At 28.0% G+C, this 16,925-nt stretch overlaps 8 protein-coding genes across 8 annotated transcripts; 4 read left to right on the top strand and 4 right to left on the bottom strand.

The window, feature by feature from the left end:
• Positions 1–203: 203 nt before the first annotated feature.
• On the top strand, positions 204–884 carry EHI_051090 (GTP-binding protein, putative; the record flags this gene model as incomplete). Its single annotated transcript, XM_001913377.1, has 3 exons — positions 204–208; positions 268–388; positions 441–884. The coding sequence occupies 3 exons, from the start codon at positions 204–206 to the stop codon at positions 882–884; spliced, it is 570 nt and encodes a 189-aa protein (XP_001913412.1).
• Positions 885–1,613: 729 nt separating this feature from the next.
• Positions 1,614–4,604, top strand: EHI_051080 (uncharacterized protein; the record flags this gene model as incomplete). Its single annotated transcript, XM_647894.2, has 1 exon — positions 1,614–4,604. The coding sequence occupies one exon, from the start codon at positions 1,614–1,616 to the stop codon at positions 4,602–4,604; it is 2,991 nt and encodes a 996-aa protein (XP_652986.2).
• Positions 4,605–5,843: 1,239 nt separating this feature from the next.
• Positions 5,844–7,493, bottom strand: EHI_051070 (uncharacterized protein; the record flags this gene model as incomplete). The annotated part of the gene is made up of 1 exon (XM_651928.2): positions 5,844–7,493. One exon carries the CDS (start codon positions 7,491–7,493, stop codon positions 5,844–5,846), a length of 1,650 nt encoding a protein of 549 aa, XP_657020.2.
• Positions 7,494–7,646: 153 nt separating this feature from the next.
• Positions 7,647–11,161, bottom strand: EHI_051060 (pyruvate:ferredoxin oxidoreductase; the record flags this gene model as incomplete). The annotated part of the gene is made up of 1 exon (XM_651927.2): positions 7,647–11,161. One exon carries the CDS (start codon positions 11,159–11,161, stop codon positions 7,673–7,675), a length of 3,489 nt encoding a protein of 1,162 aa, XP_657019.2. The 3' UTR covers positions 7,647–7,672.
• A 567-nt stretch (positions 11,162–11,728) lies between these two features.
• EHI_051050 (inositol hexaphosphate kinase, putative) lies at positions 11,729–12,612 on the top strand (the record flags this gene model as incomplete). The annotated part of the gene is made up of 1 exon (XM_647891.2): positions 11,729–12,612. The coding sequence occupies one exon, from the start codon at positions 11,729–11,731 to the stop codon at positions 12,569–12,571; it is 843 nt and encodes a 280-aa protein (XP_652983.1). The 3' UTR covers positions 12,572–12,612.
• Positions 12,613–12,628: 16 nt separating this feature from the next.
• EHI_051040 (uncharacterized protein) lies at positions 12,629–13,195 on the bottom strand (the record flags this gene model as incomplete). Its single annotated transcript, XM_651975.1, has 1 exon — positions 12,629–13,195. The coding sequence occupies one exon, from the start codon at positions 13,193–13,195 to the stop codon at positions 12,629–12,631; it is 567 nt and encodes a 188-aa protein (XP_657067.1).
• A 545-nt stretch (positions 13,196–13,740) lies between these two features.
• On the top strand, positions 13,741–14,457 carry EHI_051030 (zinc finger domain containing protein; the record flags this gene model as incomplete). The annotated part of the gene is made up of 1 exon (XM_651974.1): positions 13,741–14,457. The coding sequence occupies one exon, from the start codon at positions 13,741–13,743 to the stop codon at positions 14,455–14,457; it is 717 nt and encodes a 238-aa protein (XP_657066.1).
• A 41-nt stretch (positions 14,458–14,498) lies between these two features.
• On the bottom strand, positions 14,499–16,094 carry EHI_051020 (calcineurin catalytic subunit A, putative; the record flags this gene model as incomplete). The annotated part of the gene is made up of 2 exons (XM_651973.1): positions 14,499–14,608; positions 14,663–16,094. 2 exons carry the CDS (start codon positions 16,092–16,094, stop codon positions 14,499–14,501), a joined length of 1,542 nt encoding a protein of 513 aa, XP_657065.1.
• Between the last annotated feature and the right edge of the window lie 831 nt (positions 16,095–16,925).

Raw genomic sequence — 16,925 nt, 5'->3', positions numbered from 1 at the left:
TCAAGAAAACATCATTCTAAGAACAAAATCTTTTTATAATATTTCTAAATTTAGAGAAATAACAAATTACAAGTAATAATTCACAAAATTCCGGAGAAGTTAATAAAATTATATTTTACGTTATATTTTACTGTAAAAGATAAATATATAAAAAAGAATAAAGGAATAAAAAAGAAAAAACAAGAAACTTATATTCATAAAAGATGGCGTTTGTTTCTTCAATCAGTAATAAAAAAAAGACAAAGTTGATAGAAGAATAATTGGTAGATCAAGATTTAAGATTGTTATTATGGGAGATAATGATGTAGGAAAATCTTCAATATTGAAAAGGTTTGTAGAAGATACTTGGAGTGATGAAAAACCAGAAAACCAATTTAAAGGAGTTTATGTTTGTGGTATTTATTTTATATTTTAATTTAAATAAACAAGTAATAAAGTAGATTAATAAAGAAATAACTGTAAACAATCATATAATTAAATTTGATATTGTTGATCTTGCTTTTGATGTTGAAGCTACTGCATCTGATTTTTCAGGAGCAAAAGCGAGTATTGCAGTATTTGATTATTCATCACCAGACACAATCCAAGGTGTACGTAGTTTCATTGGGTTTACAAATAGATTTGTTTCTGATGATAAATTCTTTACGTGTATTGTAGGTAATAAAGCTGATTTGGAAAAGAAAGTTGAGGAATCTGCAATTGAAGCTATTAAAACATCATTAAATATTTCAAAAGTATATGAATGTTCTGCTAAAACAGGTGCTGGAGTGAAAGAAATGTTTGAAGATATTGCTAAGAATCTTATTGAACGAAACGCACCTGTTGATAATAAAAAAGAGAAAAAAGCTAAGAAAGAAAAGAAAAAAGGATGTTTACTACTTTAAAGAGAAAATTGAGATGTTTTTGAATATATATTTTTTTTATTTTGAATCAAAGAAATATATAAAGAGAATATTTTCGTAAAAAAGAAATGTATAAGCCAAAGAACATATTTAAAATACAAATTACTGGTGATTTGTTGGACTTGGAATAATATCACCATTAGCAGTTAATAAAAGGTAAGGGTTTTCTGATAAAGAAATTTCGTCATTAGGTGATGGGGTTGTGTTGGTATGAGCTTGATTTTCTTGTGAACTGAGAGATGAGGTGAGGGGTGGAAGAACAAAAGAATCATTAGGGATAGGTTGAATAACTGAAATAGATGATTTTCGATGAGAAATAGGAGAAAGAGACTCTCTAGGAATTGAAGTTACAGAGGAACGAGCATCTTTTGATTGCATTGCAATAAACTTAAAAATATTATTTTTTTATTAATTTTTAATTTTTCATTAATTATATTTGTTATTTAGATTGAATGTTTTTATTAATCAAAAAGATTATTTTTTTTTTTCATTTCATTTTATTTTTTTATTTTACTATTCATATCAAAATGATATTGTTATCTAATTTGGTTTTTTTATCTGTAAATTTTAATAATAAGAAGAATGATTAAATGATAGAGGTAGTAGAAAAAAAGAATTTAAAAAGAAGAAAAAGAAAAAGAAGGTATGGAAATTTTTAATTTTTAGATTGAAGAAAAAATTAGACAAAAAACTTTAAAGATCAATTCAATCATGAAGAAAATTGATGTCTATTCAATGCAAATTATTTTAAAATATCTTAAGAAAGAAGAAGATTTTATTAATGTTGTTTTAGTAAATTCTAAATTTAAAGAAGTATTAGACCGTTTACGAACTAATACAATACAAGTAACTAGATCTTCAAGAAAATTATTCCAATGTATTCAAACACAACACGTATTTTCTAAATATGATTTTATTCTTAATGATATTCAAAATTATGTTATTGATTTTTGTATTGATTATCATACTTTTCTCAAAAAACAAAATTTTGGAGTTGTATGGAAACGTATTAAATTTACTTCTCATGATCATGAAGAAATTGGAAATCAACTTCCAGATTGTATTCATATCATTGATGATTATGCTTTTGAAAGTTGTGATTTTGAAACAATTAATCTCCCTTCCTCTCTAACAGAAATTAGAAGATGTGCATTTCGTCTTTGTTCAAACCTTAAAGAATTAATAATTCCTAATTCTGTTGAAGTTCTTGGTGATAGCATTTTCTATGAATGTACTAGTTTATGTAATATTTCATTATCAACTAATATTAAGGTATTACCAGAGAATTTATTTGGTGATTGTAGAGCTTTAAAAACAATTCATATACCATCATCCATAACTCAAATAGGGAATAATTGTTTTGAAAACTGTGATAGTATTAGTGAGATAGTTATTCCTAATTCTGTAATTCATTGGGGAGAGAATTGTTTTTGTTCTTGTGAGTCATTAACTTCTGTTATTCTTTATGGACAAAAAGTAATTCCTAATGATTGTTTCTCAAGATGTAATAATTTAATTTCAGTGGAATTTGATACTTCATTAGAACGTATTGGAAATAAGTCTTTCTTTAATTGTATGCGTCTTTCAAAAATAAATTTGGTAACTTCTTTAAAAGAAATTGGAACGAGAGCATTTAGTTGGTGTAATGCATTAAAACAAATTGACATTCCATCAAGTGTTAATTATATAGGGGAGGGGGCATTTAGTAATTGTCTTAACCTTACTAGATTAGTTATACATAATGACCAATGTTATATAGAAGAACATTTATTTGATGGATGTGATTCATTAGTTCAGTTAAAACTTCCACTGATCAATAATATTTACCCGTCAGCAACTAATGATCATGAAAATGATGTTCTTAAGAATAATCATATTTTATCTAAGGCAAAAATACATTCATTCCATTTCAATCAAAATACTAATTCAATAATATTTGATAATAACACTGAGAAAATTGAAGAATTAAGAATAGACATACCAACAAATATTACTTCTTTTTATCTTTCTTCATCAATTACTTCTTTTCAAGCAGAGTATTTATTTGATAATATTAATATTAAAGAGTTAGTACTTTCTTCTTTATCAGATGATAGGTTAATAAGTATTTTAGATATTAAAAATGTTACTAGAATAGTATTGCCATCAACTTTAAAAGTCATTCATAAAGATTCTTTTTCTTATTATTCTATTAAAGAAATACATATTCCTAACTCAGTAACTAGAATAGAAGATCATTCATTCTATTCATGTAAATTATTGGAGTCTTTATTTATTCCATCTTCTGTTCAAAGTTATGGTTCATATGTATTAGAAGATTGTCAATCCTTAAAACAAATTACTTTTGAAAATAAAGATTTTGTAATAGAAAATGAAATAACTTATGAAGAATATACGAGATATATTAAAAATAATATTAAAACAAATAAGGTTGTATTAGGTTCTAAAGAATCTTCATTAACACAACTACCTAATAATTGTTCTGTTTTAATTTATGGCTTCCTTCCTTCCCTTCAATTAAATGAAATACCTCCAAATGTGATTTATTTCAATAATATCTCATTCCTTAATAATCAACTAACCTCATTAACAGTCCCATCTACTGTGACATCATTTGTACCTTATTGCTTATCCACTCTTCGTAATTTAAAGGAATTATCTTTGTATAAGAATACTATCTCATCATCACAATGGATTTTAGATTCTATGACTTCTTTAGAAAGGGTTAATCTTATTGATGGAAGTTTAGATGATATGGTTGTTAGTTATGATTCTTCTCTTAGAATGAGAGCACGAGGAGTTCTTCTTTCAAATATTAAATGGAATGAAAATGATGAGTTAATATATGGAAGAAGGCTTACAATAAATGAAGAAGAAATTTCAGTTTTTAAAGACAACCTTCACTCTTACAAATCATTACAGATCAACCACCCTATTAATCCATTTGAATTTCACTCATTCTTTTATTTAAGAACAGTTGAATTAAGTGATGAGATTAAAGAAATACCTAATTGTTGTTTCTTTAGATGCTATTCACTAAGCCAGATTAATATTCCAAACCAATGTACGTCAATTGGAATGTTTGCTTTTAAATGGTGTGAGTCATTAACATCTTTATCTATTCCATCTAATATAAAAATACTCGAAGATGGTGCATTCTATGGATGTACTAATTTAAAAGAAGTTAACATTAATAATAATATCAAAATTGGTTTTGATACATTTGGTAAATGTGTTTCTCTTGAATTTATTAACATTAATGGAGTAAATATAAAAGAGTATCCTTATGAAGTGACCTATCAACAAATGAAACAATTTGAGAACATTGGAATATTATGTTCTAATGTTGTACTTCAAAGCGACGACATTAAAATATTTGGAAGAAATATCATAAATGATGAACATGTCAAACGAATTGATGATTGTTGTTTCAAAGAGAACAAAGACCTACATGAATTAATAATTCCAAAACATATTAAAAGATTAGGAAAATTTAGTTTTAAGGATTGTGTTTCTTTAAAAAGTATTACAATTCCATCATCTATTACATTAATCCCTTATTGTTGTTTCGATGGATGTCTTTCATTAGAAAATGTTGAGCTTCCAAATAGCATTTTATTTGAAGAGCATTGTTTTTGTAAATGTTTTTTAATAAAGGGTAAGTCAATACCACACAGTTTTATTGATCTTCCAATACAATAGTTATATAATTTCAACTGTTTTAGCAAAACACCTTAATTCTATTTTTATACCAACTATATTAGTCTAAAGTAAAATAACATGAAAAATAATCCTTTAAGAAATAAATTGGAGATGCTCTTAATTTTTTTTATCAAAGTCGGAACTGTCTATAGAAAGGATAGGTATTAACCTACAAATTTGAGAAGTATATTGTTGAACTTGAACTAAGTAGTAATTCAATTGAGTCAAATATATTTGACTAGAATTAGTTTTGGTAGGGATTATATTCACTTATTGGTTGGAATTATCACTTCTTTGTTTTACTTTAAAATACAACTTGGGGATTTGTTTTACGTTTGAGAGAAACTGTAAAACAAAGAGTTAAATCTTAGTTTCAATTTCATTCAATTAATTATTTTCATAGCATATTAACTTACAAACAGACATATATTTTAAATAAGTTGCTCAAGGAAATTTAGAAAGAATATTTAATTTTATATATAAATGAAATATTATAATAAGGCACGTTCAATTAGTTTTTTTTTTGATATTTGATTTATGTTATTTATTTCCTATAATTGTATTTTCTCAGTTTTATCCATAAGTTAAGAATGAAATGTATAGTATTTTGAATTGACTATACATTAGAATTATCATCTCTTATTTTAAAAAAAAAACAAACACATTCATAATAAAAACCATAACAAATAAGTTATATATTCCTTAAAGAATGTAGTATGTTACTGGTATATATTTCTATTCATTATTTGTAAATAATTTGTAATTATAATCTCTTTGGAAGTAATCAATAAATCCATTAGAGTATGAAGAATATAAGAAAAATAGAATTTATTTAAACATTGTATTAAAAATTTAAGTTTATGATTAAATTTTTTGTATTATTTTGATATTCACAAGTTCAACATTAATATTTAAGCATAGAAGAAATTGATAAAAATTTGTTTATATTCAATTGTCCAATACATTGTTAATATTTGATTAGTTCTATATTCATGAATAAATTTAGAAACAGCAAAGAGTTATGATAGATAAAATCTTTCATTCTGTGATAATTTTTATTATTTGTATCTTTTGTTTTATTTTTATATTTTTTGTATTATGAAAATGGGTAATGATATATTATAAGAAAATTGTATTAGAATTAAAGTGAATTGATATTATTACCAATTCTTTGGTATTACAAAGAATGATAGAGAGAGCAAAAAAAACATAACAAGTTGTGAAAGAAATATTTTATGATTAGAGATTAAGTTGTGAGGAATATGGTGTGTTAAAAAACGAATGTTGATTAGCAAAGCACAGATCAGTTTTTCCAGTAACTTTCTTTAATTGAACACAATTTGCAAACGAATCTTGCCCAATATATGTTAGTGAAGTTGGAAGATGAATTTCTTCTAGTCCCAAGCAAAACAAGAAACAACAATCTTCTAGTCTTTCCAATGAGTTATAAAACAAAACACTCTCTAAGAAAATACAATTTTCAAAACAATGAGCACCAATACAAAGTAATTTTTTTGGTATTTGTATTTGAGTAAGATGTTTACAATCTTTGAAGCAGTATAATCCAAATCTTGTTACTGTAGCTGGTATTTCAATATTAATAAGACTTTCACAACCAAAGAAACAATAATTTGGGAGTTGTATCAATGAAGATGGTAGTAGAATTGATTTAAGTTGAGAACAATTTTTAAATGTCTCTTCACCAAGAGAAGTGATGCTTTGAGGAAGAGTAATTTCTTTAAGACTAAGACAACCATTAAAAGAGCCTGATAAATTTTTTATTGAAGATGGTAAATGGATGCTTGTTAGAGAAGTACAAAAAGCAAATGAAGAAGAAAGGAAAAATAGTGATGAAGGTAAAACAACAGATTGGAGTGGAGTATTTGAGAATGCATTTTGTCCTAGATGCGATAAACAAGTAAAACTCAAATGAAGAAATGAAATGTTTTTACAGCCAAAACAACAACAATCTCCAATGCACATCAGATGATCAAAGAAATGAGAAGTAAAATGAAGTGATTTACAATTATAGAAACATTTATTTCCAATTTTTGATAGTTTTGAAGAAGCACGAATTGATTGTAAATTCTCACAAGATTCAAACATTGAATCTTCCAATTCTGTTATAGAGTCAGGAAGAAATACATTGAGTAATTGATCGTTTTTATTAAAACATTTTGTTCCTATAGAAGAAATAGATTCTGGAATGACGAGAGATGTTAAAGAACATTGGTGATAACAACCAACTCCAAGTTTAACTATTGTTGAAGGTAAAGAGAGGAATTTGAAACCACAACCAAGAAAAGCATAGTCATCAATTTGGTTTAAATGTGGAGGATATTTTATTTCAGTTAAAGAAGAACAATTAAAGAATGTATTTTGGTTAATAGAATAAAGAAGTTGAGGTAAATGAATTGACTTTAAACAAGAACAAGAATCAAAAGCACCTATTCCAATTCGAGTGAGATTTGAAGAAAGAGTAATAGAAGAGAGTGAACGACAATTATAAAAACATTCATTACCTATTTCAACAATATGATTTGGAATACAGAAAGTTTTAATTCGTGAAAAACTAAAAAGATAATCATCCAATTTGGTAACAATTGTTGGAATGTTAATACCATAGAGGATATAATCCTCTTTAGAATATGAGACTTTTCTAAAATCGATTGGTTTTGATTGTTGTTTAACAATTACACAGTATTGTGAATAACTAATTTGGTAATGAACATGATATTTTGTAATTTGATCTGAATCAAGCCAGGGGTTGTCTTGAGAATAGACCCAGAATGTCTGGAGATGAGAGAAGAAAGGAAATGAATGAGAGTCAAGAGGAACTGGATTGAAGTGAAGTTTAGAAAAAGTCTCTTTGAATTTAGAATTGACCATAACAAGATGGACAATGTCTCTAACAGAATGAAAGTAATTGCAACAAATAAGTAATGAATAACTATCCAATCTAACAAAAACCATTAATGAAAGAAAGAAAAAAGTAAATAAAATAAGAAGATTCAATAAAAGAAATGAAAAAACAATTAAAATAAGAAAAAGAAGAAATTTAACTTATTTTAAGCTTGTTTTGAAACAACCTTAAGATGGGCAAGTTTCTTATCAATATTGGCTTTCAATTGAGCATGGAGCTTATCAGCAGTTTCCTTATCCTTTCTTCCAAGAAGTGCAAATCTGTTTTCACGTGCAAGGAAGGCTTCGAGATCACCTTTAACTTCACTACAGTCAAGTTGTAATCCTGGTTTTCCTTGTTCAACTAATCTTGGATCATATCTATACAATGACCAGTATCCACTGTTAACTGCCATTTTAGCTTCTTCAATTGATTTTTGTAATGGGACTCCTTGTTCTTTACATGGGCAATAAGCAATAATAAGAGAAACTCCATTGTATGATTCAGCTTCCTTGAATGCTTTGAATGCTTGAGCTGGATTAGCTCCAAGTGCAATTGATGCTACATAAACATCACCATATGCCATAGCAATAGCTCCAAGATCTTTCTTTGGTCTCTTACATCCTGAGGATGCAAATTTAACAACAGCTCCAAGATTGGTAGCCTTTGATTTTTGTCCTCCAGTATTTGAATACATTTCAGTATCAAGAACAAGAATATTAACATTATGTCCTGATGCAAGAACATGATCAACTCCATTGTATCCAATATCATAAGCCCATCCATCTCCTCCAACAATCCAGTGGGAAATCTTAACAAACATATCACTATTTTGTTCAATAAGTCCAAGTACTTCGGATTTATCTTTTTCTGCGGCTAATAATGGTTTGACTGCTGCATAAATCTTTTCTGATTCATTGGCATCTTCTTTCTTAGCAATCCATTCTTCAAGAAGAGTCTTGAGTTCGTTACTTAATTTGCCTTCAGCAATAGCTTCTTTACAAATTTGTTCAAGATAAAGTCTTCTTTGTTCATTAGCTTTGAACATACCAAATCCATATTCAGCATTATCTTCGAATAATGAGTTACCCCAAGCTGGTCCTCTTCCTTCTCCATCAACAGTGTATGGATTGGTTCCCCATGTAGCTCCCCAAATTGATGAACATCCTGTAGCATTAGCAATAATTGTTCTTTCTCCATATAATTGTGTAATTAATTTAACAAGAGCAGTTTCATTACATCCTTCACATGCTCCTGAGAATTCAAGATATGGTTGATGAATCATAGTTGTCTTAATGTTAGATCTATCTGAAAGTGAGTTCTTTGGTGAAAGAGTCATAGCAAATTCCCAATTCTTTGATTCAACTTCTGAAACTTGTTCAAATGGTGTCATACTCAAACATTTGACTGGGCATGCAGTAGTACATACTTCACATCCAGTACAATCCATAGCTGAAACTTGAATTCTGAATTTATATCCTGCTTGTTGTGCTTTTCCGTCAATTTGGACAAATTCAGCTGGTGCTTTAGCTGATTCTTCTGGTGTTAAATAGAAGCATCTAATAGCAGCATGTGGACAATAAAGTGAACACATATTACATTGGACACATTTTGATGCTTCCCATGTTGGAATCTTAGTAGCAATTCCTCTCTTTTCATATTTGGTTGTTCCCATTGGCATAAATCCATCAGCTGCAAATTTAGAAACTGGAAGTTCATTACCTTTCATTGCAAGTTGTGGCATAAGGACATCAGTAACAAATTCTGGGGCTTCAATCTTAGTAACTGTTTCTAATGGTGCATTAGCCCATTCAGCTGGAACTTTAACTTCAACAAGTCCATCAAGTGCCTTATCAATAGCATCATGATTCATTTTAACAATAGCTGGTCCTTTAGCTCCATAAGTCTTTTGGACAGCTTCTTTAAGAAGAACAATAGCTTTTTCAAATGGAATAACATTAGCAAGTTTGAAGAAAACAGTTTGCATAATCATGTTAATTCTTCTTCCAAGTTTAACTTCTTGTCCAATCTTAATAGCATCAATAGTATAGAATTTAATTTGTTTCTCTGCAATAACTCTCTTAAGTGATCCTGGAAGTTGGGCTTCTAATTCAGCTCCTGTCCATGGGCAATTAAGAACAAAGACTGAATTTGGTTTAGCTGCATCAAGTAATTTATATTTCTTAACATAATTAGGGAAATGACATGCAGTGTAATCAGCATTTTGAATAAGATATTGGGATTTAATTGGTTTTTGTCCAAATCTAAGATGTGATACTGTAACTCCTCCTGATTTGTGGGCATCATATGAGAAGTATCCTTGTACATACATATCAGTATTTTGTCCAATAATTCTAATAGCATCATGATTAGCTCCAACAGTTCCATCGGATCCAAGTCCCCAGAACATACATTGGGTAGTTCCTTCTGGAATTGGGTTGAAGTTTTCTCCAATTGGAAGTGACATATGTGTAACATCATCTTCAATACCAACAGTGAAGTGATTCTTTGGTTCTTCATTCTTAAGATTATCAAAAACAGCTTTAGCCATAGCTGGAGTGAATTCTTTTGATCCAAGTCCGTATCTTCCTCCAACACATTTAATGTGTTTACCTGCATCAAGAAGTGTAGTTGCAACATCAAGATATAATGGTTCTCCAAATGATCCTGCTTCTTTAGTTCTATCAAGTACTGAAATCTTAGTAACAGTCTTTGGAAGTTGTTCAAGGAAGTGTTTAGCACTCCATGGTCTGTATAAATGAACTGAAAGAACTCCAACCTTTTCTCCACTCTTCATAAGATAATCAACACATTCTTCAAGAACTGGTACAGCAGCTCCCATAACAACAACAACTCTTTCAGCATCAGCAGCTCCATAATATTCAAAGATCTTATAATGTCTTCCTGTTAATTCTCCAACTTTATCCATGTATTTTTGTACAATTTCTGGTACTTTAAGATAATCTGCATTTGATTTTTCAACAGCTTGGAAGAATACATCTGGTCCTTGTGATGTTCCTCTTTGGCTTGGGTGGATTGGATTAAGTCCTCTCTTATGTGCTCTATCAACATATTTCATATCAACAAGACTCTTAATTTGGTCATATGTTAATTGGTGAATCTTTTGAATTTCATGTGATGTTCTGAATCCATCGAAGAAATGCATAAATGGAAGAGATGCTTCAAGTGTTGCAAGATGTGCAACAATAGCAAGATCATGACATTGTTGTACATTGTGTGATGATAATAAACAGAATCCAGTTGATCTACATGCCATAACATCTGAATGATCTCCGAAAATTGAAAGTGCTTGTCCTGCAAGTGCTCTTGCAGTTACATGGAAAACACATGGAAGGTGTTCTCCTGCAATTTTAATCATATTTGGAATCATTAACATAAGTCCTTGTGAACATGTATAAGTAGATACAAGTGATCCAGCTGCACATCCTCCATGGACAGCTCCTGATGCTCCAGCTTCACTTTCCATTTCATAAACATCAACTACTTGTCCAAAAACATTCTTTCTTCCTTGTGATGACCATACATCAGCATTTTCTGCCATTGGTGATGATGGTGTAATTGGGAAAATAAATGATACATCACTAAGTGCATATGATACATAAGCAGCAGCTTGATTTCCGTCAACAGATTGCATTATTATGAATGATCTTTTTTTCCACTTCTTCCTTTTAATACTCCCAGGGTTTAGTTATGACGTGGTTCTTATCTTCGATATTTGCTTTTCTTCTTTTTTCTCTCTTCTTCTTTTATTCTTCCTCTTTTCCTTATTTCTTATCTATCCTCTTATTCTTTTCCCCTATTTCTTTCTTTTGTATGCGTGGTTCCATCTGTCTCCAGAACAAATCGAATTTACTTCCCACTCGATATGAATTAATTCTTGAATATCTTTTGAACTTTAATGAACTTTTATTCTTTTTTTGATTTTTCACTCCTCTTTCTTTACCTCTTTTTCTAGTTCTTCTCTATTTCGATTTATGATTCTCCTTCTTTACTCTTTTCATATGATTCTCCACATTTCATCTTGTCCTATGCCTCATCTTCAGACCCTTTTTTTATGTCAATTATTATTATAACCACCACATGACGTTATCTTTCACAAATCAAAACTCTTCTTTTCTTTCTGGTTTTCTATCTTTCTTCTCTAATTTCTCTTTTTGTTATTCATTTTTTCTCTTGTTAGAACTTTTTTTTTTTTTCGTAAATGTCAGACTTTCAAGTTGGTGGACATAAAGGAAAAGCTCAACTTGTCCCCATTGGTGAATTTTTGTATAAACCTAATACTGAACAAGAGGCTAGCTTTTACGAACAAGTACAACATTCTCCTTTATCTCAATTTTTACCTAAATATTATAGTAAAGAAAATATTGACCTTGGATTTGGTTCTTTTACTTATTTCAAAATGCAAAACGTTATTCATGGAATGAACCATCCTTGTGTTCTTGATTTAAAAATGGGTTGTAGAACTTGGTTTGAAGACTCTTCTCCTGAAAAAATAAAGTCAAAACAAAATTATGATAATAATACTACTTCTACTCAATATGGTCTTCGTTTTTGTGGAATGCGTGTTTTTAATAAAGATACTAATATCTTTGTACAACATGATAAATATGTTATGTTACAAATGCAGACTTATGATTCATTAAAACAAATGATGAAAGTCTTCTTAACATCACATGGTAGTATTGATAAACAAGAAAAATTTAAATTTTCAACTTCTCTCTTCACTCTTAATAATTTAGATACTATTGTTAATGACTTACATACTAATCCAACAATTAACCATTCCATTGTAGATGTTATGATTGATAAACTTCTTCTTAAATTAAATCTTTTAAAAGAAATTTATGAAAAAGAAGGGTATCAGATTATTTCATCATCTCTTTTCTTATTTTATGATTATGATGATCCTCTCTCAACTATTGACTTTAAAATGATTGATTTTGCTCATTGGAAAGATAAAAATCACAAATATGAAATTAGTGATGGTTATATTAATGGAATACAAACTATTATAACTATCCTTAAAGACCTTAAATTAAATTAATAATTACTTATATCTCAATTAATTCTATTTACTATTTTACTATATTTTTCCTTTCTTTTAATACCATTGAACCACAAAGCATGATCGTATACAAAAAGTATTTGGATAAACATTATTAGTAAATATCATTGGTCCTATTTTAGTATGATCATGATAAAATCTACTAAAGGAAGCACTGATATATCCTTTCCCATCTCCATCTACTCTATATCCATCAGAAATCCAAAACATTTTTTTTGTATTATTTTTACCTGAAATTCGTAATAATGAATGTGTCATTGTTTTGGGTTTAAATTGAATTGGATTTATTCCATATTGATTCTTAAGACTAAAAATAAACTGTTGATTATCTTCCCAAACCCATTCTCCTGGTTTTGTTGGTACTACTCCATGGAATGAACCAAAAACATCTCCATATTCACTAATAACTATAAACATAATATTCTTTCTTCCAAAAACTTTATTCCACAATCCATGTGGTATCATTTCATGTTGCTCTGAATTAAATATCACAATTTTATTTTCTAATGTAATCCATTGATTTAATACTTCAAATGGACTTTTTTCTTTAACTTCTTTATATAATGGAACTTTATCTGAATGATTACAACTTAATGTATCCATCAATTGTTTGAACTTAAACCATTTTTCTTCTCTTTAAATACTCCTTTCAAACCCTTTAATGCTTTCTCAATTATCTCAACTCATTTTATTCTTCTACACAACCCTGATGGAATTTATAAAACTACACTTTCCCTTTCTTTTCAAAAAAAACTATATTCTTATAATCTTTTTACTATCATTTTATTCTTTGAATTTTCTTTCTTTTTTCTTTCGTTTTTTTTTGACTTCAACTCATTTTTAAAGACCTTTTGACTCTTTATTTGAAAAACTATTTTCTTATGGCATGTCTCCTTATTTCTTTCTTTCTATTCTTAAAAAAACCAATAACTCAATTAAAGTTCGAATTTAATTTTTGAACATTGTTCTTGTACAGCAAATGGCGATGTTCTTTCAACTACTTTATAATACTCTCCTTCACGACATCCTAAAACATAATTTGTTTCATAAACTTTTTACAATAAAAAATGTTATTTATAACACAAAATTATAATATAATTTAAATTATTTAATTTATAATCAACAATTATCTTTATTTTCAGTTTATCATGGAGTTTGATAAGATTATTCCTCAAATAACATGTGCTATTTGTCTTTCAAATATTAGTGAATGTTGTGTTACCAAATGTGGGCATGCGTTTTGTAAGAAGTGTTTAGATGATGCATTAAATTTTAATGAGAAATGTCCATATTGTAGTTCAATATTGAGAAAAGGTGAGTATTATCGATTTTATCAATTTGATTCATTAGTAAGTTTTATAGATGAGTCAAGAAAAGAAATAGACTTAAAACAAACTTTACATCAAAAGGGAGATTCAAAAGAAAATGAATTTATAAAAAAACAATTAATTAATATAAAGAGTGTTATTAATGAAGAAACAAAAATGGAAAGAAATGAATTAGTTAATGTTCCATGTGATTTAGAGAAAGTAGTTGAAAATGATTTACTGTTAGAAGAAAATAGATTTATAGTAACTATTAAATCTAATCATCTGCCTATGATATTAAAATCTAATATAGAATCCATAAATATTCAAATTAATTCAAAAGTTAAAGAACAAAAGAGGTGTATAAGGGATAGGTTTATTAAAGGAATGACAGAAACTTTTTATCATTGTTTTGATTGTGACGTAAAATTTATATGTTCATCTTGTGCAGAAATATGTCATAGTAAACATCATATAGAGCCACAATTAACTATCTCATGTATGAACGCTGTTTGTTATTGTTGTAGATCACCTAACAAATGTCAATTAACAAATTAATTAATTTTTTTTAAATAACAATAAGAAGAGTTTGAATATATTCAATTATCGTCTATTCCCCATTGTTTCTTTAAATCTTCAAGTTCAGCTGGACGTTTTTCATTTTCAGCATCTTTAGTTTTAGCTTCTTCAAATCTTGGAGAGGCAGTAACTAAAAAGAATGAGTATTAAAGAAATATACTAAGAAATATAATATAAAACAAACTTGTAAAAGAGAATCTGTCAAATGTAGAATTAAATTGTCCCTTCATAGAGAATGTACAACATCGAGGTCTATTTTCTGGCCTCTTTCTTTGGACAATACCAGAAGGTAATCTATCTACAAATGACCTACTTCTACTAGCAGCTTTTCTAAATGAATTATTATCATTTTCATTTGAATTAAGGTCTAATGGTTGTAAAAAGTCTTCAACTGAAATACCTTTTTTAGGTTTTTCAATTGGTTTATTAATTACAACAGGTGCTTTAATTTCTTTCTTTGGTGGTTCATCTTGTACTGCAAATTTAATTGGTTTGTCATCGTCTTCATCAACAAAATCAGAATATAATGAAAAAGCATATACCTTCTTTGCAACAGCATTAAGTGTATCACAAAATATTGGTAATGAATAACTAATACCATTTTGAAATTTAGGTAACCAAAATGGATGTGGTACTGCGTTATATGATAAGAAACTTAATTCATTATCTAATAACACTAATACAGCACCATCATTGTCATAAACATCACAATAATTTGGTGAAGTAAATAATGTCATAACCAATGGATGTGTAATATCATCTCTATTGAAATAATGTAAGTTACATCCCTCTTTTTGAACTTCATGAGCTCTAATAATTGAAGTAATTTCATTCTTTTTTAAGAACTCATCAACTCCCTGAAATCCATAACAGTAAGAACACCCACGAACTTTGTTTTCTGTAAAGGTAATATGTTGCCATTCTTCTTTTTGTTTATCTGTTAATTTAGAATAAATACTTTCATCAATTGGGTCAGACCATAATAAATCACAGAATAAACCAGCTCCTGGTGGTTCTCTAAATCTATTGAATTTATTAATGTCTTGAAGTGAATTAAGATTAGGTGAAATACCTCCATGAACACAGAAAAATTTACCTAATTCACTATGTAATAATGCACAAATTGGAAGACAGTCAAATGTTTTCATAACTTCATTATAAATATGATCTCCATATTTAAAACAACACTCCTGTCTAAAATTAAAGTATGTAGTTAATAATCTACATTCATGATTACCTCGTAACAAATGCATTCTTTGTGGGTATGTAACTTTCATTGCCATAAGAAGTAAAACATTCTCACTTCCAAAATAACCTCTATCTACATAATCACCTAAGAATAACATATGTGTTTCACTTGGTTGAGGATAGTCAAGTAAAATGTTTGCTAAATCATAGAACTGTCCATGAAGGTCTCCAAAAATTACACAAGGTGCTTCAACTTCAATAAGGTTTGGCTCAGAAGCAAGTAATTTGGCTGCTCTTTTAAGAATGTCTGATACTGCTTTTTTTTCTAATCTTCCTTCTTTTTTAAAATGGTCCATAATTTTGTCAATATCATAGCCATCATTAAGTTGAATATCTTCTAAAGTAAGATCTGCAGGTGGTGTTGACATGTGATTGTTATTATGAAATTTCTAGTTTTCTTTTTTTTTAACATTTTTTTTACTTCCTTTTTCCCTTATTTTTTGCTTTTCTTTATTCTTCTTAACTCTTTCTTTTTGTTAATACACTATTACTTATAGTTTTAATATAAATTAATATTAATTTGTTATTCTCTTTTATTTTGTTTGTGCATTAAATATATTTGGTTAACACGACATCATTTTCACAAGTAGATAATAATAAATATAAGTATATTTAGAAAAATGTTTATTCACGAAAAATCTTATTAATGTTAATAAAAAAGAAAAATTAAACTTAATTAATATCCTTTTTAAATAGTTTAGTAAGAATGAGAAGAAAATAAACACTCCTCATTATCAGTTCAGAAAATGCTTTTCTCTTCACTAATAAGTCATTTAATAAAAACTTATCATCTTAAAACAAAATAGTAATGTTTGGCTCATTTTATATGTTTTGTAATTCTTTGTAAATTCTTAACAATAATTTTTTTTTAGTTTCTATTAAAAATAATGGAATTTGTGAGAATTTTTTTTCTTTTCAAACAAAAAATGAATTTCTCTTTCATTACAAAAGTCTTTTTTTTATTAAACAACAAAATTACTTCGTTATACCCAAAGACAATATCTGGTATTATTTTAAATGAATAAATGATAAGTACTCCAGTTAAATAAAAGTAGGAATAAACAAAATGTAACAATTCTTTTGATGTAATTTCATTTATACAGAATGAAAATGTTTCATTATTTATTTCTAGAATAACAAAAACGGTTGATTCTTAGTCAGAAATTTATATAAATTAACAAAAAATTTTCATATCATTA

Source organism: Entamoeba histolytica, genomic scaffold, assembly GCF_000208925.1.
Source record: "Entamoeba histolytica HM-1:IMSS scf_1104750517063 genomic scaffold, whole genome shotgun sequence".
NCBI lineage: Eukaryota > Evosea > Mastigamoebida > Endamoebidae > Entamoeba > Entamoeba histolytica.
Note: the sequence above shows the minus strand (reverse complement) of the source record. Positions and strands in the feature narration are given on the sequence as shown.